Source organism: Ipomoea nil, unplaced genomic scaffold (genome assembly GCF_001879475.1).
Source record: "Ipomoea nil cultivar Tokyo-kokei standard unplaced genomic scaffold, Asagao_1.1 scaffold2942, whole genome shotgun sequence".
NCBI lineage: Eukaryota > Viridiplantae > Streptophyta > Magnoliopsida > Solanales > Convolvulaceae > Ipomoea > Ipomoea nil.
The window spans coordinates 1,882,798-1,908,813 of record NW_017619370.1 but is presented as its reverse complement, the minus strand read 5'-3'; the positions used below and the strand labels follow the sequence as shown (position 1 = coordinate 1,908,813).

The 26,016-nt window shown below is 34.8% G+C and overlaps 1 protein-coding gene across 4 annotated transcripts; it reads left to right on the top strand.

Moving 5' to 3' along the window:
- The first annotated feature begins 744 nt into the window (after positions 1-744).
- LOC109162482 (probable LRR receptor-like serine/threonine-protein kinase At1g53430) lies at positions 745-25,379 on the top strand. Of its 4 annotated transcripts, XM_019311189.1 has the most exons (29): positions 745-950; positions 1,261-1,393; positions 3,684-3,755; positions 3,869-3,940; positions 4,078-4,146; positions 11,904-11,975; positions 12,085-12,156; positions 12,795-12,866; positions 14,036-14,107; positions 15,183-15,254; positions 15,384-15,455; positions 15,537-15,608; positions 15,741-15,810; positions 17,660-17,668; positions 20,612-20,682; positions 20,772-20,843; positions 20,937-21,005; positions 21,208-21,273; positions 21,693-21,764; positions 21,878-21,910; positions 22,027-22,082; positions 22,197-22,555; positions 23,089-23,272; positions 23,367-23,483; positions 23,617-23,726; positions 23,820-24,027; positions 24,111-24,327; positions 24,492-24,648; positions 24,734-25,379. In XM_019311189.1, the coding sequence occupies exons 1-29, from the start codon at positions 794-796 to the stop codon at positions 25,094-25,096; spliced, it is 3,240 nt and encodes a 1,079-aa protein (XP_019166734.1). In that variant the 5' UTR covers positions 745-793; the 3' UTR covers positions 25,097-25,379. The 4 variants fall into 4 exon arrangements, with proteins under 4 accessions (XP_019166734.1, XP_019166735.1, XP_019166737.1 ...); XM_019311190.1 differs by lacking the exons at positions 12,085-12,156; positions 17,660-17,668 and having other exon boundaries at positions 15,741-15,815; positions 20,608-20,682; XM_019311192.1 differs by lacking the exons at positions 11,904-11,975; positions 12,085-12,156; positions 17,660-17,668 and having other exon boundaries at positions 15,741-15,815; positions 20,608-20,682.
- The last annotated feature ends 637 nt before the right edge of the window (positions 25,380-26,016 follow it).

Below are 26,016 nucleotides of genomic sequence, written 5' to 3'. Positions count from 1 at the left end.
ACGTACTGCTTAGATCAAAGAGATCAGAATTTTCCCGTATTTGATAAGGTTCAAAGGGAATTAATAAGAATCCAAAGTGAAAACTATCGAAAGTGAGAATCGTCTACTCGCCCAATATTGGCATAATTGAGGAGACGACTTAAGTAAAGATTATTTGGTGCTTGATAAGGTCCGCAATAAAATCATTCAAAGTGAAAAAGGCTACCTGCTAGTGTCGATGACAAATTATATCGTGCATCAGGGCGCACAATGCATTGTGCACCCTGGCCAAAACGACATCGTTTTGACTATTTTTTATTTTTTTTAGAAATTCCGTTTCCCGTTTCTACCGTTATAAATTCAAAAAAAAAAAAAAAAAAAAAAAAAAAAAAAAAAAACTCTGTTTCGAATGTACATAAACTCATAACAGAATACACATAATCTAACATGACACATAATACACACAAACTTATAACATAATACACATAATCTAACATAATACATAATACACATAAATTCATAACATAATACCCATAAACTCATAACATAATAGTATAATACACATAATCTAACATAATACATAATACACATAAACTCATAATAACTAATTAAGTGTTAGGGTTTTAACTTCAATTTAATGTCCATCCTAATAACTAATTAAGTGTGCAAATAAAGTATAAACCAGGTTTTAATTAAACGTGGCATGCGTCTTTTTGCCAACTTGTTTAAGCAATATAAATAGGAGGGTATAGGCTGTATGGACTCAAGAGATACCAAACAAATCAGAGAATTGAATCAACTCAATTATTGAGAGATGGAAAAGATGATATTATTATTGCTGCTCTTCTCTCTCAACTCTCAACTAACCATGGGAGAAGGAACTGTAACAACAACAGGACCTATTTCAAAAATCTGCACTAAGATACTCAACCTTGCTGACAACCAAAGCAAACCTCTTGGCACCGAAGATGGTAAGTGCCGGCCTATAAATATTCTTTTTTCATTAGATTACACACACCAATATAATATGTGAAGTTTTTTTTTTCCTGATATTTTAAATTAACTATACAGTATTTAATATTTATTTTCAAATATAACATGTCATATATTTTGGGAATTTTTTTTTTTTTTTTTTAAATTTGTCATATAGACATATACCCTTGTAGTTATAGTGGATTTAAATTATTGAGAAATTATTTGATACCAGTATTAATTGATAAACTAAAATGTTATGTATTGATTATTTATTTTTCTTTTTTGTTTCTCTGTCACATATGCCAGAGAAAGCCATTATTGAATTGCTTGGATGTCAGACGAGGACTTATCGTCATAACTCGCATTGTTTCATAGAACTTGAAGATAGCGTTACTTGCGACTGCAGTCTCGATAAAGATGTTTGCCGGGTGACAGAAATGTAGTATACATATTCATTTTATTTTAATATTTCAAATAATTCTTACGATTTTCTCGTTTACATGCATTTGGTTAGCAAAATGAATGGGAGGATTAACTCTAATCAAGTTGGTTAGACTATTGACTTTATGATCATAAGATCACAAATTTGACTCCTAATGAGAACGACTTATTGATTGCACCATTGGATTTGAAAAATCTAAAAAAGAATAAAACATGGTAACATTTTCATAATTATCTTCAATTTTAAAGGGCATTTCACTCTTTCAAAAATAAATAAATAAATAAATAAACTGCATTTCACAATGTTTTCCCTCTCTTAACTTATCAGGAATAGTTTAAATCGAAAACAACCCTAGTTAAATTGATTAGGTTATTGATGGTCAAAGTACCTACGAGGTCCCTGTACTATAGCGTTTTGTTCAATTTAGTCCTTATACATTTATTTTGTTCAATTTAGTCCATGTACTTTAAAAATTGGTGTAATTAAGGACAATAATTAATGGTGTTAATATTACGGCTAACTTAGGTTACGTGGCGCTGACGATATTTATATTCTTACTCATATATTTCTTTATAAATATTTAAAATTAGTTATTTTTACCACCAATATATTAAATTAGTATGTCTAAAATAAATAATTAAAATCATGTTTTTAATGAGATTTGGACAATTGTATTTAGTTTCACCACTTTTTAAAATAAATGGACTAAATTGAACAGAATAAAGGTACAATGACTAAATTAAACAAAACATTATAGTACAAGGACTTTATAGGTACTTTGACCGGTTATTGACTTTCTTAATTTTCAGACTTCAACTAGCTAATCAACAATATTTGCCAAATGGAATCATAATCTCTAACGTTATTATAATTATTTAATAACCTATTCATCGGGATATCTAGCTAGCAGGATTGAGGTGGTATCAATGCATAATATCTTCTTCGTGACGACAAGATGACTTTAGCAATAATTTTTTTTTTTTTTTTAATAACCTATTCATCGGGATATCTAGCTAGCAGGATTGAGGTGGTATCAATGCATAATATCTTCTTCGTGACGACAAGATGACTTTAGTAATGCTAGTCAAGGACAAATGAGTATAAATAAATATAAGGAAAATGACACTTTTTTCCTTAAATTATGTTTATAATTTTTTTTTCTTTGATTTATTTATGTATTCACATTTTCTCCCTCAATTATTTTAAAAGTGACGAATTTTTTCCTATCTGTTAAATGAGTTTTTGAACAGTTAAAAATAAAAACAAAATAGGTATTTCAATGAAGTTACTTTCCTTCTCCAACAAATTATTGTTTATATGTGAGAATCAAAATAAATATAAAAAATAAGACACACCATTTTCAAATATTATAATTATAAATTTAAGGTATTGCTAGGAACATTATTAGGACTTAAATACAAAATTAGCATTAAAATAATGAATTATTTGTGTTTTCAGTCTTAATTATGTTAGTAGCATTAGTTTAAAATTATAATTATAATATTTGTAAATAATATCTTTTCTTTTTAACATTTATTCTAATTCACACATATAGACAATAATTTGATGAAGAATAAAAATAAACAAAATACCTATTTTACCCTTATTTTTAAGGGTACAAATTTCCATTTAACAAAAATGAAAAAAAAATGTCACTTTTAAAATAATTGAAGGGTTAATGTGGGTGCATGATTAATTCATGGAAGAAAAATGTTATAAGCATATAATTTAGGTGAAAATTGTTATTTTTTCATATATATATTTATATATATATATATATATATATATATATATATATATATATATATATATATATATATATATATAATTGGAGAAATATTATTATGTCACATTTTACATATCGTATTTACTATTCATTAGTTATTGAACATTTTCTTTCTTTGCTTATTTTCCTTAACAGTTATGTATGCAGTAAAACTAAATTAAATAGTAAAAAAAATAATTTGTGAATAACTTCAGTCAAATAGTCAAATCTTGTTAATTAAACTAGACACATAAAATAAGGCTGAAAAATATATAATTTTGAGAGATTATTACTATATATAGTACAGTTAGGGATTATTACAATTTGTATCTCGTTATATTTTCTTTTAAAGAAAAAAAAAAAAAAGCTCTTTTTCTTATCATAATCTTCAATTTGTTTGTACTATTTTTCCTAACTTTGTATTGAACTATGAACTAGTGATCCAATTAGCTATTTAATCCAATTATTAGCTAATTGTGTGAATCTTTGATTACTATTGATTTTCCTGCAAATCTGTTGTAGTGATTTTTCAAGTCGGGATTTGGATGGTAAATTACCAGAAATAATCGGAAGCCTTACAAATTTAACATCGCTGTAAGTATCCTGCATGAAATAATATATACTGTTATTACGTTTGATTTTTAATAATTATTGCAAAGTAGCTAACATATGCATATGTTGAGTTGTCTCTGTTGTATTTGTTATAGAAAATTGTATTGGAACAAATTTTCTGGCGAGATTCCAACATCATATGCAAATTTAAAAAATCTCAAGCATTTGTAAGTACCCTAAATTGTTTTTAATTTTTTATTTTATTTTTTTTAATTTTCTTTCATTCTTGACTAAATGAAATAAGAATGATGAGTATAAACATTGTTTAAAAAGTTATTGTATCCTGGCCTCTTGTATTTGATAGGAATCTTGAAGGCAACAAATTGGAAGGATCAATACCCCCATTTCTTGGTGATATGAAGTTGGAGTACTTGTAAGCGAACACCACACACCCTTTAATAGGCAGAAGAAAACATTTTATATATTACTCAAGTTGGAGTAGTCTAATTACCTTCTTAATTTGTGTCAGTTAACTATGGACTTATGAAAAGTAATTTTTTTTTGAAAAGGGGTCAAATAAGCCCCTAAATTTTACCTGAAAAATCAATTAGGTCCTTAAACTTTTAAAAAGTGCAATTACACCCTTTAACATGGTAAATTGACACAATGAAATCCAAGAACCAGTAAATGACCTGCTATTACAAGTCATTTCAGTTCATGCATCGATTCCTGCAAAAATCCGGCGACCAATAATGACCAAACCATCGCCGGCCGCCGTCTACCAAAGAAGGCGATCAGTTGGTCACCATCTCCGGCGGAAGGAGACCAACTGCCCGCCTTCTCCATGTAACTTAGTAATTTTAATTGTTTGCGTTTTTATTATTTTATTAGTAGATTATTTTGGTTACATATAGACACAAGAATGCCTTTTATATAATTATAATGATTTTTTTTAAAAAAAAAGAAAACTGAGGATGTTTTAGTTATATTAAATGAGTTGAGAAATAAAGGAAAACAGTACCAGGTCATTTGAAACAAAAATGTCTTACGTTTTTTTTGGCAAACGAAATATTATAATGTCTCATTCACATTGGTTAATAATGTACTACATTATTGTATTTATCTATCTATTATTAAATATTATTTTCCAAGTTTCATTTCATATGTCTTTTTTAGTTAATGATTTTTCATAATATCTACTTTACTACTCCATATTAGTATATAAAATTTTAATTTTTAAAAACTATATTAAAGTACTAATAAAAAATAAATCTAGTGTTACTATATAAAATTTATATATTTAAAAACTACATCCAATTACTATTAAATACAAAAACAAAAAGAAATTAAATTTAAAAATTATAACAAATTGTTAATGAAAAAAAGTAGAAATTAAAATCTTTACGCTTTTTGTTACTAAACGCTCCGCAATTTCGACCTCGCTTTGATCTCTAATGGCGGCACCGCCGGGGGCCGCCGCGCCCCCACCACCTCGCACGTTTGCAGATGTTCTCTCATCCAACACCGACGACTCTCCCCTTCGGCCACCAGGTCACTATAAAGGAATGCCGTCAGTCTCATTCACTGATCAAGATGTGCAGCAATTCTCCCAGAAATTCAGGTTCGCGCTGGTTGGAAAATTCTCAAAGGGTAGACCATCGATGGCAGACCTACTTAAACCATTCGATCAGATTGGATTTGGCAGAATATTCTCACTCGGCCTGCTAGATCAACATCACGTACTCCTCAATTTCAATATGGAACTCGACTTCCAACGCTGCTGGCTCTGGAAATCTTTGTCGATCAAAGGCTTCATCATGGGCACCGTCAAATGGTCTCTGGACTTCCGCCCATACGTGGAATCCCCCATCGTTCCCGTCTGGATCGCATTCGAAGGGTTCCTAGCCCATCTACAGGATAAGCGGGCAATCTACTCAATCGCCAACCTCATTGGATCCCCGTTGAAGGTTGACGCCTCCACTCTTTCGCATAACCGACCATCAATGGCTCGTGTCTGTGTTGAACTGAACGTGAGCAATGATCTCCCACACCAAATCTGGATTATGAATGGGTCCTATGGAGATTTTGCTCAGAAGGTCACCAACGAATACATCCCGCCCTACTGCTCGGGATGCCGAAACACTCAAGGCCACAACCTCCATCAGGAACCCCACCGTGAGACTCCAAAGACTCTTCCTCAGGCACTACCGCCGCTCCCCCAGCAACCAATGGTTGTTCCTCCAAGGAAAAGCTGGCACCCAGTTGAGAGTGACCAGGACAGATCTCAGGGCGGTGGCCCCGCCCAACCGATTGACCTAGCGCCACACGATTCAGAGAGTACTGCTTTGCCTGTGCCCATCCCAGAAACAATCACTTCTCTAGGGCTGGTCCTCATTGATGATCAGTGCCTCCGATAATCATCCCATTCAGAATCCCAGTCTAGACATATTCCTGAGGGCGATGAAGTACAAAACGACCAAAGCTTCTCCCAGGCATTGCTTGATTCAAGGAAAGAAGCCAGTAAGTTCTTTGCATCTAAACTGGGAAGCTCACGGCCGGGTGATTTTGTTGCTATAACCAAGAAAAAGAGTCGTCCTCAGAAAGATTACTCTTCGAATGTCCCCTCTATGACTACCCGTCTTGCCGCGGGTAAAATCGCTCATGTTTCTTTCTCTCATCGTCTCAAATGAATCTGCTCACCTGGAATGTCAAGGGCTTGCTATCTTCCCGATGCAGGCTCAAACAACTCCTTCGTCGTGAGAACATTCAACTGGTTACAATAATTGAGCCTTTTTTACCTTCTACTCGATTAAATAATTTCATCCGTGACTTCAACTTTGATAAGGGTTTCGCCTCTATGGACTCAAAAATCTGGTTACTATGGAAGGACTCTTTCCAAATCGACATAGACTATGAGTGTGAGCAGTTTATTTCTTGCTCTGTTTGCTATGCTCCTTGGTAATTCTCCTTTGGCTATGCAGCGATCTACGCGAAACACACTAGACCGGAATGAGTGCAACTCTGGTCATAGCTCACTGCGTTCCTTAATGTCTGTAGGCCAAACCTTTTGGCTGGGGACTTCAATGTAATCTCGAGCATCTCTGAGTATCGGGGCAGCGCCTTCCTAGAGCAAGGCAGCATTCTGACTTTTCTGATTTCATATCTAACAATACCCTACTCGATCTTCCAACAATTGGGGGGCAATACACATGGCACGTGATACGCAATACGGGAGTAGTCTGGAATTTGTTAGATCGCTACTTGATGAATCCAGCTCTACGTGACTCTTTCACAACTACCCAAATTACTGTGATGGCCAGAACGTCATCAGATCACTCTCCACTCCTCTTAAATGGGACCAATTCTGCAAGGACTATCCCTAAACAATTCTGATTTCAGAATATGCGGAAATCTCATCTTCGTTTTATGGAGATGGTGTGGGCTAATTGGACTCTGCCAGTAGATGGTGGTGGCATGCGAGAACTGGCTTTCAAGTTGAAGCACCTAAAGCAAGCTCTTCGAGCTTGGAATAGAGACTGCTTTGGCAATGTTTTTAGGCGCATTAGAAGCCTGGAAACTGCAGTCGCAGAGGCGGAAGGAGCTTTTGATATCACCCCCTCGCTTGACAATCGGGCTGCATTGCACAAGCTCCAAGCTGCTCTCCTTCTTACTCTCAAACAGGAAGAGACATTTTTTAAACAAAAAGCTCGGGTGAAGTGTTTGCGAGAGGGCGATTCAAACACCTGCTTTTTCCATGATGTGGTTAAGGACAGCAACAGAAGACAAACAATCTGCACCATTAAGGACAGCTCCGGCGTTCTCACGACCTCACCGGGGGCCATACAATAGGAGGCTGTTATCTTCTTTTCCAGTCGTTTCACGGTAGAGGACTGTCCGGCCATGGACCCTCTTCTTCTTTGCCTTCCACCGAGTTTGGATGATTTAAACATAGCTATTTTGACTTCACCGGTCACGAGGGAGGAGGTCAAAGATGCAGTCTGGAGCCTTGATCCTGATAGTGCAGCTGGCCCAGATGGCTACCCGAGGTCCTTTTTCAGGCACTGTTGGGACATTGTCCACGAAGATGTCTACCGAGCGGCTTTGGATTTTTTTTTGCTGGTGTCCCGTTCCCTCGCGCTATGACTAGTGCCCAAATTATATTGATTCCCAAGAAGCCTAATCCAGACACGTTTGCAGACTTCAGGCCCATCTGTTTATGCACCTTCATCAGCAAGGTTTTTACGAGAATTCTTGCTACTTGGCTAAGCCCAGTTCTGCCTAAGATAATCTCAAGAGAGCAAGCGAGATTCGTTCTGGGTCGCAGCATACAGGATAATGTGCTATTGGATTTTTAATTATTGCAGTATATTGACAAAAGGTGTCGTGGTTCAAATGTTGTGGTAAAGCTCGACATGATGAAAGCCTTCGACCGGGTCTCTTGGCCTTTTCTCCGTGCCGCTCTCTCCAGGCTTGGCTTCCCTATTGCTTTTATTAATCTGGTTATGGATAATCTAAACGCAACGAGATTGTCGGTTATGGTCAATGCGGTAGGTGGTGGTTTCTTCCAACCGTCCAGAGGTGTCAAGCAAGGTGACCCGCTATCCCCGCTCCTATTTATCCTTGTTTCAGAAGCTTTGTCATGCTCCCTCGTGCTTAAAATGGGCACGAGACTGCTGTCACCTTACTCTTCGGGATTAAACTACCCGGTGGTCTCTCATTTAACGTTTGCAGATGATATTCTCATCCTTGTCAATGGTTCCTCGACCTCCCTAAAAGCCTTGACGGAGGTTTTGATGCAGTATCATGATGGGTTTGGTCAAAAAATTAATTATGCCAAAAGTTTTTTTGTGACTTCCAAACATTGCACTAATCAGCGGATGTCGGCAATGTCCTGCATTCTAGGCATGCAACGGTCCACCCTTCCCTTCAAATATCTGGGGGTAAACTTGTTTGGGCGAAACAGATTGAGCTACTACCAACACCTGCTGGAGAAGGTTGACGGGAAGCATGCGGGATGGCAAAGAAGATTGCTTTCTCCGGGGGGTCGACTCAGGCTCATTAAGCATGTTCTCTCTATGATACCCCTGTACACAATGGCTTCTATGTTGCTCCATAAACAAGTGGAAGGAGGTCTAGGAATTCGCGGCCTATCGACAATTTAGCAAGTCTGCTCCGCTAAACTTTATTTTAATTTGTTGCAAGGGGACTCGCTATGGAGCTGTTTCATGCGAAGCCGGTACACAGATGATGCCGCTAGAGCCTCTGACTCACTAACGTGGAGGCGTATGCGGTGCCTGAGGGCCTTTGTTGAGGATAACGTGGCTGATGACTCCGATGTTGTTGTCTGGCTGATAACGTGGCTGATGACTCAGCGTTTGAGTTACTCCGGTCGAGGAAGGGTTTCAGCTTGTCTTCTGCTAGCATTTGGGGGAAGGGCTTTCCATCTAAAGTCTCGGTTTTCATGTGGAGGCTCATGAGAAGGCATCTTCTGTTTCTAGATGTCATTGAGCGTTTTGGTTTCTGCGTGCCATCTGTTTTCCCGTTCTATGCTTCTGCAGGTGCAAGTATTGAACATTGCCTCCTTCAGTGTAATGCTGTTATAACGGTTTGGAATCACTTCGCTGGGGTATCTGGTTTGTCCCTTACCAATGTAGGCACTGTCTGTGCGGCTTGCCAGGTGGTAGATTATGGCTTCACTGGGCTATGCGACTGGAAATTTCGTTTGCTTGTTGCCATGCTTGGTTCTGTGGTTTTTGTGGGCCTCGTATAATGAATGCATCTACGAAGGCTCCACCTTCTCACCATCAAGTTTTATTAACAGAGTCACCCGTGAATCCTTGCTCATCTCCCTCGCCAGTCCGCCCCGCCACATCAGTGCGCTAGACAGTTTCCTCCTCTCTGCAGGTTTGGTGGCCAACTGTTCCTCCCCGCCAAGACTGACTGTGAAGTGGATCAAGTGGGTAGCACCTCCATTAGGGAGATTAAAGCTTAAATCGGACGCTGTTTTTATGGTAGAGGGCGCAGCGGGAGGTGCTTGCCTCAGAGACCCCCGGGGGCTGCTAGTTGCAGGTCTTTGCTTTATACTGGAGGCCACTTCGGCTCTTGAGGCCGAAGCTCTTGCTTTACGGTTCGCGCTTCATTAGTGTGATTCTATGATTATAAAGCCTTCTCTCAAAAAGGTCGATTCGCTTGAGCTTGCACGTATTTGCAAACAAGACGCTGGCGAAGATTCCTTGGAGAATCAAGGAAGCGGTCGGCTATACTCGGTCCTATCTCGCTTCATGGGGCTGCTCGTTAAAGCATGTGTACCGGGAGGCCAACTGGGTGACCGATGCGCTTGCGACAGAAGACCGTGCCGCTTCCTACCCAGCGATTTTTTGCTCCTTTAATGCTTTATCTACCAAAGTCAAGACCGTTTTTTTGTACGATTTCAGGGACTTTGCAACCCACCGGGCATTTCTCCTTTAATAAAAGTTGATTCGTTTGCTTAAAAAAAAGTTGAAATTAAAAATTGATTTAATCAATTAATAATAAATATGATAGGTAAAATGCGACAAATGAATAATTATATTAACCAATAAATAGTAAATTTTCATAGGTAAAGTGAGATAAATAAATAATATTAAGTCATTTAATATAAAATTATCTGTTTCATTATTTAATAAAATAGAATTTGTAAAATTATCTAATTAACATATATTTTTTTTAATTATGATTATGTTTCTTTTAAATGGTATATATTACTAGGATTAATATTTGATGCACCGTTGGTGTATAGATGCTATACACTGGCGGTGAAGGAGAAGATGCCACATTATTAAAAAACAAAGTTAATATTAACCGGGTCCTTTTTTTGCAAAATATCTAATACTTCATTTTATTAGGTAAGTTTTTTTTATTTCTAATTAACAAAATATATCTACTCTCCTAAACATATTTATTCCTTGATTATTAACATCAATTGTATAACATAATTGTAATATAATAACCATCAACTATTAACATAATAGACATAAATTTCCTGTTCCGGATGTACATAATTGTATAAAAAAAATGTACATGATTGTATAAAAAATGTACATAATTGTATAAACAAATACACATAATTGTATAAACAATACACATAATTGTATAAACAATACACATAATCACGTCAACTCCCTACATAACTTGCCAAAACGATGTCGTTTTGGGAGGCGCAGGGCGCACAGTGCTACGCCCGCCGTGGTGCAGGGTATAACGATCCTCCTTATGATTGACAAATATTGTTAAAATGTTCTTTACTTAAAATTTATAATTCTAATTGAACTGAATTTTTAAATTATTATATTTATAATTAAGAATTTTTAATTTTAATTAACAAAAATCATCTAATTTTTTATATCTATCTAAATTCTTATATTTATTTAAATTCCTAAACTCCTAAATTTAAATTACAACCTTAGTCACGATTAAAAATAATTTGTGGCTCCTCACCAAATTTGTGGCTCGTTTTATGTTTCATCATCCAAGTTTACAAATTTGATTTCTTACATTATTGGATACTGTTGTGTTGAATATTACATTTTAACTTTTTTTAATAAGTTTTAAGATATAATTTGACTATTATATAATATTTGATTAAGTGTTGATTTTTTTACATTATATATTGAATATGTATTCTTACAAGATGTTGTAATTGTTTGTAATAGTGACTAAGGTTGTAATTTAAATTTAGGGGTTTAGGGGTTTAAATAGATTTAGGAGTTTAGATAAATATAAGAAATTAGATGATTTTTGTTAATTAAAATTAAATTTTTTTTTTTGAATGCTACTAGCTCTATTACATTGTAGTATTTGTTCATATACTTTCTCAACCTACTGAAACACAAAGAGCCAATAACGCCTCCACTGAGGCTCGAAATCACAACCTTCCACTTGGAAGTCCACCCCGGATACCATTAGACCAAATAGTCTTGATATCTGTTAGCTTAGTTAATTGAATAAATAAATGTAACTTTATTTGAAATGAACTTGTAATTTTTATTATAGGGATCTATCTCATAATTCATTTAGCTTCTCCAAAAAATCTAACATATCTGTAAGTATATGAGTAATTTATTTAAATATTCTATTAAGTATCTTTTAGCTTAGTTAATTGAATAAATAAATGTAAATCTATTTGAAATGAACTTGTGATTTTCATTATAGGGATCTATCTGATAATTCATTTAGCGGTCCAATTCCAACTCAACTGGCTTCCCTGAAAAATCTAACAAATTTGTAAGTATATGAGTAATTTATTTACATATTCTATTAAGTATCTTTTGGCTTAGTTAATTGAATAAATAAATGAAACTCTGTTTGAAATGCACTTGTGATTCCATTATAAGGATTTATCTAGTAACTTATTTGGCGGTCCAATTCCAATTCAGTTGGCTTTCCTAAAAAATCTAACACCTCTGTAAGTATATGATGAGGAACGTATTTACATATTCTATTTTCTTTTTTAATGCTAATAACTCTATTACATTGACCAGGACTATGTGGTCTAATGGTACCCGGGTTGGACTTCCATTTGGAAGATTACGAGTTCAAGCCTCAGTGGAGGCGTTATTGGTTCTTTGTGTTTCAATAGGTTGAGAAAGTATATGAACAGATACTACAATGTAATAGAGCCAGTAACTTTCAAAAAAAAAAAAAAAAAAAAAAACTCTATTACATTGTAGTATATATTCATGTATTTACATATTCTATTAATTTGCTTATTGTTTTTTTTTTTTTTTCCAAAATGTGCACATTTTCAATTTGATATCCTATTTTTAAGCTAGTCAACAAATATTACATCTTCGGTCAAAAAGTGTTACATTTAATTTGACCAATATGTTTATAGAAAAATCATTAATTTTTAGTAAACTAGAAAATGTAAAGCTTGTTAATTAGCTCACATAAAAGTATTACAGTTTTGTTTTTTAAAAGTTACATATTTGAGATATGTCTCACGTGAAACAATTTCTCATAAAATTTATGTTATTTACTGGTTAATTGAATAAATAAATGAAACTCCGTCTAAAATATACTTGTGATTTTCATTAAATGCAGGATTCTATCCGAAAATTTATTCGATTGTTCATTTCCTACTCACTTGAGTTCCCTTGTAAATCTGGAGTATTTGTAAGTATATGCGTAATTTATTTACTCATTTTGTTAATTAACAGGCAAGAAATACTTCTTCGTTAATTAGAAGGTAATAATTTTATGTATCTTGTTTAATTTAGTGTTTAATTTCTTTTTAAAAATTGTATTGTGCACATTTTCAATCTGATCTGATATCCTGTTGATAGATTAACAATGATTATTTCCTCTTGATAGATTAACAATGATTACTTGTTTATAGAAAGATATTACATTTCATTAATACTTTCCAAAGAAAAGCAATATTTTTTTCAGTAAATTAGAAAATATAATACTTATTAGTCAGTATTATATTTTTCTTAAAAGAAATTATATATTTGAGATTTGTCTCTTGTGATATAATATCACATATGTTTTTTTTTTTTTTTTTTTTTTTGATTTTGTTTTTTACCAGATGATTGAATAAATAAATAGAATTCTATATGAAATGCACTTGTGATTTTCACTACAAGGATCTATTTGATAATTTGTTTAGTGGTTTAATTCTGACTTAGCTGCGTTTTCTTGTATATCTAATGTATTTGTAAGTATATGTGTTGTTTATTAATACTCTATAAGTCAACAAGTGATATTTTTAGTGCACTAGAAAACATAATACTCCGTACTTGTTAGCTCATTGAAAAGTACGGTATTAACTTTAAAAATACGTATTACATTTTACAAATATTTGTGAAGGAAACACAATAATTTTTATCAAACTTGAAAATATAATACTTGTTAATTTATAGAAAAATATTTAAAATTATGTTTACATATTTGATTTTTTTTTTCACGTAAGATGGTATTACATAACTTTTTAAGTTATTTGTTAGCTAATTGAATTAATTTGATGTCTTATTTTTGGATCAACAACTATTACTCTTTTTTTTTCTTTTTTTTTTCTTTTTTTAAATGAAAAAGTTCGTATAGTATTACATTTTATCAATACTTATATCAGGGAAACACAATAATTTTTAGCAAAGTTAAAAATATACTTGTTGACTTATAGAAAAATATTTATTTTTTGTTTACATATTTGATATTTTTTTTTTCACGTAAGATGATATTACATAAGTTTTTGAGTTATTTGTTACTTGTTAGCTAACTGAATAAATAATTAAATCGAACGGTCTAAAATGTCTAAAATGTACTTGTGGTTTCCACTACAGGGATCTAGCTGGTATTTCATTTAATGGTCCAATTCCACCTCAACTAAATTCCCTTGTAAATCTAGAGTTTCTGTAAGTATATGAGTAATCCATTTATTTATTTTTGTAAATTAATAGATGAGAATCATTCTATCTTGTTTATTATTCTTTTCTATCTTACCCCAAATATTCTTTTCTATCAATTTTACTTGTGATGTTCGTTATTTATTAGTCAAACAAACTCTTTTTTTCTTCGCTTATTTTCTTATAATTTTAATTTTTTTTTGGTATTTAATAGTACTCTAAATATATAAATTTTATATGCTAATACTAAACTTAATATTATGAAAATTTTAATTATAAGTAACCTCACGTCCTATTAACCAAACCAAACACATAAAATAAGACAGATGGAGTATTTAATTTATTTTAAAAAAATTGTTCACATTTTTAATTGGATATCCTATTTTTGGGTCAATAACTATTACGGAGTACACCAAATTGTTATATCCTACACCCTGGTCCATCTTACAAGATTAACCCAAATTATATCAGTTGGTTCATGAGAGACAGATTGTGGGTAAGTACACAGGGTTGAGCCCTAACAGTCGCAATAATGTAGGAGTTACATCCAATGTGGTGTGCTCCTTATGGGACCAGACACTACGGGTCCTCCTACCTAATGGGTTGAGGTGTAAGAGTCTTGAGATAAGGGAATTTTGCCTTTTACGGGCAAGATTAACGCAAACTATATCAAACAATCCTTAATTTCTCTCCCAATATTCTTTTTTAACATAAATTTATTTTTATTTTTTTGTTATACAAATAAAATTAACGCATAAAAAATATATCATTGAAAAACTCAATTAAAATATTTTAAACAACACTTATATTGATATACAATTACATTAATTACCACTATAGGTTACATTAAGTTTATTATTGCAGACACATTAAGTTGACATTTCATTAAATCACAAATATAAGTTCATTAAGTCAATTCGTTTATATTGCAGGTTTATTAAGTAACTATTGAATAAAATAAATGGAGCTATATACAGGAAATAATGATTGAATAAATAAATGGAGCTATATATATATATATATATATATATATATATATATATATATATATATGAAATGCATGTACTTATAAGTTTCATTGCAGGAATCTATCCGCTAATTTATTTAGCGGTTCAATTCAAAATCAATTTGGTTCCCTCGTAAATCTAATAATGCTGTAAGTATATAAATAATTTATTTACTCATTCAATTAATTAATGGGAAAGAACTTGTTCATTCTTTCGGGTTTATTATTTAGTTTCATTTAAAAAAAATTGTACATTTGCAATTGTTTATACTAATCCAGGGACCTTAGTAACAATAACCTTTCTGGTCCGCTGCCCTATCAGCTTAAAAATCTAGTTCTTCTTGAATATCTGTAAGTATGTATATGTATGTAAATAATATAATTTCTTCAACTTAATCAGTCATCTGCTCTGCTAATTAATTATTTCTTCAGGAATGTTCAAGGAAATAACTTGAGTGGACCAATCCCAGATTTCATTGCACAACTACAAAGTCTCGAATATTTGTAAGGCATATATATATATATACATGCATACATACCTAGCACTAAAAGCAATTGAGATGATGAAACTTAATTGTGGTTTTATATATATTATGATGGATGGATCCTCATTTGTTGATTGATATGATGGAGTAGGTCTCTACTGGGAAATAATTTCGAAGGTCCTCTCCCTGCTGTTGCATTTTCAAACTTGACACAGCTTGAGGAATTGTAAGATCGAACGAGCTTGATTATTGTAACATTTTCATTATATATATATATATATATATATATATATATATATATATAGTTGCGTTCAGGTGCGAATGCCGCGTCCAGGAGCAAAAATGCAAACTAATCAGTGCGCGCCACGTGTCCAGATCTAGGTGCGCATATAGTTATAACTAGATGCGCATATAGTTAGAACTAGGTGCACATAGGTGAAAGTAGGTGCACTTGTAGGTGAAAGTAGGTGCACCTGATCAATGATTGATAACAGGACAAAATTACATGCTTTTGTAGGTGAGAGTAGATGCACTTGAAAGTGAAAGTAGAGGCAAAAACAACATGCATTTGCAGACGAAAGTAGGTGCACTTATAGGTGAAAGTAGGTGCACCCGATCAATGAATGCTGACACGTGGAGTGCGCTGATTGGTTCGCATTTCGCACCTGCGCACCTATTCGCGCATGAGTGTAACCCTATATATATATATATATATATATATATATATATATATATATATATATATATATATATATATATATATATATATATATATATATATATAGGTTTCGGTAAAGGTGCATTTAAGTGTTTGCCGTGCGGTTGTGCGGGTGATTAATGTGCGCGAGTTTTGTACTTAATGTGCGTGAGTCTTGTGCTTAATGTGCATGAGATTTGTGCTTAATGTGCATGAGTGTGTAATGTTTAATGTGCGTGAGTCTTGTGCGTAATGTGCGTGAGTTTTGTGCTTAATGTGCGTGAGTGTGTACTTAATGTGAGTTTTTGTTATGTGTACCCCTTTGCCACAAGCCTTGCCTTGTGTCTTTCTACTGTGCCATCAGATTTGAGTTTAACTTTGAAAATCCACTTGCACCCTATAGGTATTTTCCCTGGGGGTAGGTCAGTCAGCTCCCACGTATGGTTGTTTTGAAGAGCCTTAATTTTATCATTCATTGCCTCCTTCCAGCATTCGTGTTGAATGGCTTGATTGTAAGTTCTTGGTTCCTTGATTGATGACACAGCCAAAGAGAATATCTTGTGCATAGGGGTGAGATTATTAGCATAAGATATTACCTTTGATAAGGAGTGGGGGAAAGTCCTGTTGCTTACAACAGCTTCACAGTAATAATCCTGCAGTTTAGTTGGAACATTGCGTTGTCTGGTTGATCTCCAGGGCTGTGAGGGAGGATCACTGGTATTTATTTCTTCACTGCAGTTTTCATCATGAGCTTCGTGAGGTGAAGATTCATTGCTGCTAGTATGGACTTCATTCTAATGATCACATATTGGCTCAAAGTGATCAGATGATGGACTTTCAGGCACCGTTATATTGCTTCTGCTATCATTCATTTCATGTATAGGCTCTCCGCACATAGAATTAGAATTAGGATCTAGGCAGTTGAACTCCTCAAGATTGGTGATGGGAATGCTTGGCAGAGATGGATTAAACATAGGCTGACTGTGATATACTATATGATGAACTTGATCAGCCATAGTGAATCGCTCTTCATAAAAGATTACATCTCTAGAGATGAATGTAGATTTATCGTCCATGTCATACAACAGGTAACCTTTGATGTTGGCTGGTATTCCAATAAATGTGCATTGTCTACTGCGAGGAACCATTTTATGCCGAGACTGAGGAAGGGTAGCTGCATAACTTAAGCAACCAAATACCCTCAAGCTGTCAAGACTTGGTTCCTTTCCATGCAACCTTTGATATGGGCTTATCCAATTGGTGACAGGAGATGGAAGCTTGTTGATAATGAATGCAGCATATAGAACACACAATCCCCAGAATTCAAGAGGAAGATTGGCTTGGAACCGGAGAGCCCGAGCTACACTCATAACATGTTGATGTTTTCGCTCGACCACCGCATTTTGTTGAGGTGTGTTCACACATGATGGTTGATGCATTATTCCATTCTTTGCAAAAAAACTGTGTCATCATGAATTCTAGGCCATTATCACTTCGAAAAGTTTTCAAGGTTGCTCCATGTTGAGTCTAAACTTGCTTATGAAAGTTCTTTATAACTCCCCTTGCTTCAGATTTGTTTTTAATGAGCTGTATCCATGTATACCTCGAGTAATCATCCACCACCGTTAAGAAATATCTTTCTCCCCCTAGGGATTTAATTAAAAAGGGACCCCAAATATCAACATGGACTAATATAAAACATTCACTTGAAGCAGTGCTGTTTAGGGGAAATGGTGACCGTTTCTGTTTGGCAAAATGACACACATCACATGGTATGTTCTTTGGATGAGAGGCAGCTATATTCTTGATGAGATGGATTTTATTAATGGGGAAATGCCCCAATCGTTTGTGCCAAAGTTCAGCACTATTACACTGCAAAACAAAATGGTTACAAGAATTGATTTCTGGTGGTCGAAGCAAAAGATATAAGCCGTTCTCTTCCCTATCAAAACCAGTTGTCTTCCCAAGATTCCGAAGTAGACACTGGCCAGAATCAAAGATCAAAAAGTAAGGTGAGTCTTGCAGTAGCTTACTAACAGAAACGATATTGAATTTAAACTCTGGAATGTGTAGTGCATTCTGCAGCCATAGATCATATGCAAGTTTGACATTTCCCTTGTGTTGAATTGTGATACTCTCTCCATTTGGTTGGTTCACAATTGTTCCTTCAACAGTATGGCAGTCATTAAAAAACTCACGAGAGCAAACGATATGATCGGACGCTCCCGAATCTAATATCCAAGTAGATGAACATAGATTAACAGAATATATGTGAGAGTTCAAGCTATACTTGCCTTCATTGTGTGACTCCAACTTGTAGAATTTTGTAATTAAGGACACAGCTGCGGTCATGGCATTCTAATTCTGGTTTTGCTGCGCTTGAGTTTGCAGGAGGGTTATGAGTTTCTGCAACTGTTCAAAGGTGACCATATCATTCTCAGAACTTGTGGCAGCTACCATGGCAGATTGCTTGCCTCTTGACTTATAGCCTGGTATCCACCTAGGTGGATACCCGTGCTTCTTGTAGCATTTCTCAACGGTGTGTCCAACCATGCCGCAGTAGGTACATTTCGCATTCTTGTTCCCACCACTGGAGTTCATAGCCTTCTTACCATTGTAATGGCTACTCATTGCAACAGTGTCTTCTGTGAAGTTCTGGTTCTGGCTTATCTGAATGGCATTGGTGTGATTGAACTCCAGGTTTAGGTTTGTAACGCCAAGTTGCCTTTCAAACTTCTCTGCCATCATGAATATTTTATGCATTTCTGGTAGCGGATCTAGGACTAAGACATTTGACTTGAGAGAGTTATATTCCTCGCTCAATCCTTGGAGGAATCGTATAATCTGATCAATTTCCCGATCCTTTCTAACTTCATCAATTAAATCGCATGAACAGCGAGGGGCGCATTTGCAGATCGGAAGTGGACGCATCTCATTCATCTCCTCCCACAACGATCTACACTTCGTATAGTAACCGTTTACAGAGAGGTTCCCTTGTTTGAGACCGTAGATTTCGTTCTGCAAGATCGAAATGCGATGAAGATCGCGTCGTGAGAATCTCTTTTTCAGATCATTCTAGATGTCCTTCGCGCCTTCCATGTACATAACGCTTTGTGCGATCGAAGGATGAACCGCCTTGAGGATCCATGACTTGATCATCAAATTGCACCTCCTCCATGCGGCGTACTGGTTTTGAGTTCTGTCCGGCGTCTCGATGCTTCCGTCGATCAAGGACCACTTGTTCTTCACCTTCAGAGCTACTTGCATGGAAATCCTCCACGAACTGTAGTTGAGGTTTCCTGTAAGAGGCGGATTGACAAGGACATTATTTGGATTCTCATTGACATTGAGATACAGTGGATTCTCTACATCATCATTTTCGTTCCTCTGCGAAACACCGTGGTGAGTTGCGGTGGCTGGTGGTTGATTCATCGAAGGTGGTTGATTCACCGGCTGGTTCATTTCTCCGGTGCCGGATAGTGCCGCAGCGTAGCTGGTTCTCCATGGCTCTGATAAGCATGCCAATGGAGATTTTGGATTAACAGAGAGGAAAGGTGAAGTCTGTTTGTGTAACGTACAGAGTAGCCAAAGACAAAAGCTATAAACGAATAGAAATGGCGCCAAAGGCCGTTGCAACCAATTGCTAGGTGAAAGGACACTTAAGTCCTCAAATAGACTACCCTTTATCTATATGCTCTAATAGAAACTTTAAAGGGCATGAGTTTTATACTTAATGTGCGTGAGTTTTTGTGCTTAATGTGCGTGAGTGGTGTGCTTAAGGTGCGTGAGTTTTGTACTTAATGTGCGTGAGTGTGTACTTAATGTGAGTTGTTTTTAAAACTTAAGGTGCGTCTGTTTTTGTGCTTAACATGCGTGAGGCTTCTGCTTAACATGTGTGAGACTTGTACTTAACATGTGTGAGACTTGTGCTTTATATACGTGAGGCTTCTGCTTAACATGCATAAGCCTTGTACTTAACATGCATGAGGCTTGTGCTTTACATGCGTGAGGTTGTGTTCTGAAGGTGTTTTATTTGTGTGCTTAATGTGCGTGTGTTGTGTACTTTAAGTGCGTCAGGTTAATGCTTAACGTGCGTCCAACCGCACAACCTCACGGGAAGCATCACCTGATCCCTTCCCTATATATATATATTATTTACACAAGATGAAAATTAAGATGTGTTAAGATGTTAAGATGTATTAAATAAATTTATTACAATAATCAACCTCGCTTGCTCACTCGATCTTATAATATATATATATATATATATATATATATATATATATATATATATATATATATATATATATATATTGTGCAGGTATGTAAGCGACTTAGTTGGAGGAGGACAGTGGCAGTTTCCTAATTTTACAAATATGGATTCCTTGAACTATCTGTAAGCTTTCATTTCTCAGATACATTAATCTGCTCCTTTTGCTTTAATTTGAAATGAAGCTGCTATTAAGCCCTAATATTTTCGATCAGGATATTGAGGAAATGTTCACTTGTTGGCCCTATTCCTGACATTATCTGGAATCTAAAGGATCTGTATTTTCTGTGAGTTATTTGCAAATTTTGATTGAAACCACTTGTGTACAGTTTGGCATGTTTAGTTTTGATTATTTTCATTATATATATATTTTCCTTCAGGGACTTGAGTTTCAATAGTTTGTTTGGCCAAATTCCAAATCATTCCACCCTGGTCCCACCAATGTACATGTAAGCAAGTTTACATAAACATATCTTATCCATTGCTTTCACAAAAACATTATATATATATATATATATATATATATATATATATATATATATATATATATATATATATATATATATTGTATTTCTTATTGTGGAGATTGCTATACATTATGCATCAAAGCATGCTAGGTTTGCTAGAATGTTAATTTGAGTTGCTTTTCAGATTTCTTCGAGGAAATAAACTCAATGGGACAATTCCAACATGGATAACCAATTCGACTATGAATATGTAAGTGCTTGGATTCCAAACAAAAAACATAACAGTATGTTGTACGTTCTATAGTAATAAAGATTGTGTAAGGGTTTTGATTAATTGTTACATATACTTTCTGGCTATGATAAAATGAACATTAATAAAGAATTGCAGCTGATGTCTAACGATTTTGGCCACAATATTTGATCTCGATGTACATATGTAGGCTGGATTTGAACCGAAAGTGTTCGGCCCAGTCATCACTTGTACTTAGCTTGTTCTCATCTTATTCCATTCTATCGAGACATAACCCAAAACATGCAAAGTAAATTTAACATGTAATGGACAATTTTATACATGTTTGGAGGATTGGACAAGAAGGCATTGCCATTACCGTTTTCTCAAATGTGTAACGCTTTATTCTTAACTTATTGTTTACTTTTCATTTAATGCAGCGATGTGTCTGAAAATCTTTTCACAAACAATGTTGTAGAAATTCAAAATTTGGATTCAAACTCATCTAACTTGTGAGGATTTCTAATCGACTATGCCTTTCTTTATTATGCCTTTTTCCCTAGATGTTTTGATTTTTCATACTTTTCAAATCAACCATACTTTGGATCTTTAACTTCTATTGCAGGAACTTTTTCTCATCCCTTATTTCCAGTGACGGGTAAGTACTTGGTGGACACTCATTCCTCCCCTCAAAAAACACAAAAATGTAAATGGGTTTGAAGTTTGAAGTTTGAAGTGCATGATCTTGTTTTTGTGTTCATTTTGATATTTTAGGGGTACACACTGGGAACATGTTGGCTATAACTGCAGCAGCGACCTAAAAAACCAATGTAAGCTATACCCAATGTGGTAGACTCTTTGTGGGCACGGGACATTGGTCCTCCTACTTAACAAAAACATTTATTTCAAATATAATGACACTCTAATTTTTTTTTCCATTGCAGTAAATGACCATCTATTTATAAATTGTGGTGGTGTATCAATGAATAAAAATGGAAGTATTTATGAAGGCGATCTGAATTCAAATGGAAGTTCAACTTTCTTTCTGAGTAGCAGTTCAAGATGGGGTTATAGTAGTATGGGATCCTACTCATCAATAAATGACGAATACATAATAAATGATGGTGATGTCTCTCTTTACAATTCAGCACGTGTATCCCCAATCTCGTTGAAGTATTATGGATTTTGTTTAAGAAATGATAGATACACTGTGAAACTTCACTTTGCTGAATTAGTTAACAACAGCAACTATAAAACCCCATATATCAACAAATCAGGTCGAGTTTTTGATGTGGATATCCAGGTATATATGGTACAACTACCAATACAAGCATTACACTATATATATATATATATATATATATATATATATATATATATATATATATATATATATAGAGAGGCGAGTTCAGGTGCGGCAGTGTCTTATGGTGCGGCGGTGCGGCAACACCAATAGTTCAACAAATATACACCATCAACGTTAGGAAAATACACCACAAAAAACAGAGTAAACAGAGCCCCGCATCACTAAGCACACACCATTAGGTGTGAGTAAAAACACCATACAGTGTTCGAAAATACACCATTGGGGATGGTAAGTTATATGGTGTATTTTTTTTGGATCTGTTGTGTATTTTGTGATGTTTTATTGCATTTCATTGTGGTGTGTTTTTCTTACACTGTTGGTGTATTCTGGAATTCCGCCGCACCGCCGCACGAGAAGACCCCGCGGCATTTGAACTTTATATATATATATATATATATATATATATATATATATATATATATATATATATGCTGACAAACTGGAATCTTGAAAGCTAATTATGATTGCAGGGAAAGAATGAACTTAAAAATTTCAACATAGAGAAGGAAGCAGAGGGTGTAAATAAGGCTTACACTAAGGAAATAGGAAATGTTATAGTTAACAATAATCGACTGGAGATTCACTTATATTGGTCAGGGAAGGGTTCAATGATGTACCAAGGTCCACTTATATCTGCAATTTCTGTATATATTCGTAAGTTATATATACTTGCTTATTTTGTCCTTTATCTAGTGCTCCATTTTTATTGTATCCTACTTTTCTTAACTCATATTTCTTCTTGATCCAGCTAAAGAGAGCAGTCTGTCTCCTCCAAAGATGGCTGCAATCTCATTATTTGTCTTAATTCTTCTAGTAGTGTTGATAGTTTATTTATGGAAGATGGAAGACATTAATTCACATGAAGGTAACTTCAACTTCTTAAACAATTGGCTTGCCTACTAGTACTGTTATTGTTGTTGTGAGGAGGGGTTGGGGGCATTGATCTCTAGTCTCCATTGCTCTGTGTTGATTATACTGTCCATTGATTTTTCGTGTAGGAATGGTTGAGTTGTATCCTGGAGGACTTTACAACTTCCAAAAAGTAAAAGTTGCTGCTAAACATTTCAAGCACAAGCTTGGTAAGGGTGGCTTTGGAACTTTCTATGAGGTTAGTTTTGCTTCAAATAAAATGAAATTCTCTGTAACATTACAGTTTGTACATTAGTGTCATTGTAATGTTAGCTACTTAACTTGAATTCAGGCTACACTCGGCAATGGAACAGTGGTTGCAGTTGAAAAGGTTTCGGCCACAAAAGATATAATACGTGCATTTCGAGAAAAGGATTCTACAATTTCTCTCATGGAACATCCCAACCTTGTAAAGCTCATGGGATGCATTGCAGAGAAGAACCAATTGTTGCTTATTTATGAGGATATAGGCCATAATTCCCTTCAAAATGAACTTTTTGGTAGTGTCTCTATCCATCACCGATCTCTGCCTTAGCTTCAATTCATACTCAATCTATTATAGTGTAGTGTTTCCTCATCACAGGTCCAGACAGGTCGAGATTAGATTGGCCAAAAAGGCGCAACATTTGCCTTGGCATAGCAGAAGGTCTAGCTTTTCTTCACGAGTGCAAGCAGAAAATTGTCCATGGAAATATCAAACCAACTAGAATTTTCCTTGACAAACATGACAATGCTAAGATATCTGACTTCGGATTTTCCAGGCTCCATGACCACGAAAAGTCACGGGAAGAAGGAACAGTGTAATTATTTTTCTAGACAACCATTTATGTCCCAATCTTTCTCAAACTTCTAAATCAGTAAACAATCAAACAATCAAATATTTTTCTTTCTCAAACTTGTAAACAATCTAATCAAATAGCCAATAGGCCGGTTCTCACTTGAAACCATTCTGATTGATATGCAGGGTATACATGGCACCTGAATATGCAAAATATGACCTCTTAACAACAAAGGCAGATGTGTATAGCTTTGGAGTTGTTGTACTTATAGTTGTTAGTGGAAAGAAAGAAAAGATTTCAATGTCTAGCAGTGGGGCTGACACCGAGTACCTTCCAGATCTCGTGAGGACTCAAACTTAATTAATTATACTATTGGGTGCATGCATTGCATCGTAATGTTATCATATGATTGTGTGTATGATTGCAGGCGGCACGTGAAAAGCAGAGAGAAGGGCATTTTATGAATCTAGTTGACAAAACCATATCTAACACAGTGGATTGGAATCAAGCAGATACAATGTTAGAACTAGCATTGATGTGCTTGGACCAGTACCCCGATCAAAGACCAACCATGTCTCAAGTTGTCAAGGTTCTAAAGGAACAACTTCCAATGAAGGATCTAATGGAAAGTGTAAATCAGCTTTCTTCTGTCAGAGATCGAGATCATCAACCACATGGTGAGATTATTTCCACAACTGAGCTCTCAACTCACCATTCAAAATCGAGGAACACTTCAAGGGGTGGGATGATAGACACCAGCGTTTCTGCTTCTCCCAGCAGCACTGCTTGAATTCAAGAACAACACTACAAATCTATGCTACTTTTCAGTTGTTATGATCTGCTAAAATAAATGAATGGTTTTCCAAAAGAATTAAGTGAGCATTCTGAAACTCACAAGTGATGGTGTAAGTTGTTTGTCTCTCTCTTGCTAGTATGTTTTGCTTTTCTGAAATAGTTATGATATATGACATGCATGTACAATGCTATTATTTTATATTTTCCACTTTGTAAATTGTATGTGTGTTGTGTTTCAGCATGGCACCCCCAAAATTCAAGTTATTGGTGTTTTCAGATTTTAGAATTTTTATTTATTTATTTATTTTACCATTTCATACTAATTCACCAGGCGTTTTAGAGAGCTCCTTTTAATCTTGCTGATAATGATTTATATGTAACCTTAAATAAATAGAAGGCTGTGGATAAAAGGCTTTGAAGTAGAAGACTGATCAAAGCCATCATCTTAAATTAGTTGCATTTGCAGGTATACCAATCATGTATACTTGATCAAAGTCATTGAAGTAGAAGGTTGTAGATGTTGCATTGATCAAAGTCATTGAAGCAATGCCGGATTTGAACGCTTATTTGGGTACAGCGAGCATACTTAAGTAGTATTGATTAAGTAGTATATATTTCATGACTTTTTTTTAGTATGGTGATAGCCCGTTGTTGGAAGTACTATGGACATGACCATAATTTTTGTTCTAAATAATTTTAATGTTTAAGTGTATTTTCAGTTTGAAATTTAGTGTGTCCATTAATTTGTTGATGACATAATTTATTACCAACGGGTAAAAATAAAATTATGGTAATATAAAAATAATAAAAACGTAACATTCCATATGATTTAGGATTTCCTGCCAATAATTGGAAGGAAAATAACAAAATATAGACAACTAAATAAATTTGAGTATTAGTAGCAGAATAGATAAA

What these genes read in the sequence shown, in the direction of transcription:
- LOC109162482 (XM_019311189.1), top strand. Translation starts at nt 794, where the DNA reads ATGGAAAAGATGATATTATTATTGCTGCTCTTCTCTCTCAACTCTCAA. An exon ending in TGCAATTTCTGTATATATTC is followed by an intron (nt 23,273 to 23,366) that starts GTAAGTTATATA and finishes TTCTTGATCCAG; the next exon opens with CTAAAGAGAGCAGTCTGTCT. An exon ending in TCACGGGAAGAAGGAACAGT is followed by an intron (nt 24,328 to 24,491) that starts GTAATTATTTTT and finishes ATTGATATGCAG; the next exon opens with GGTATACATGGCACCTGAAT.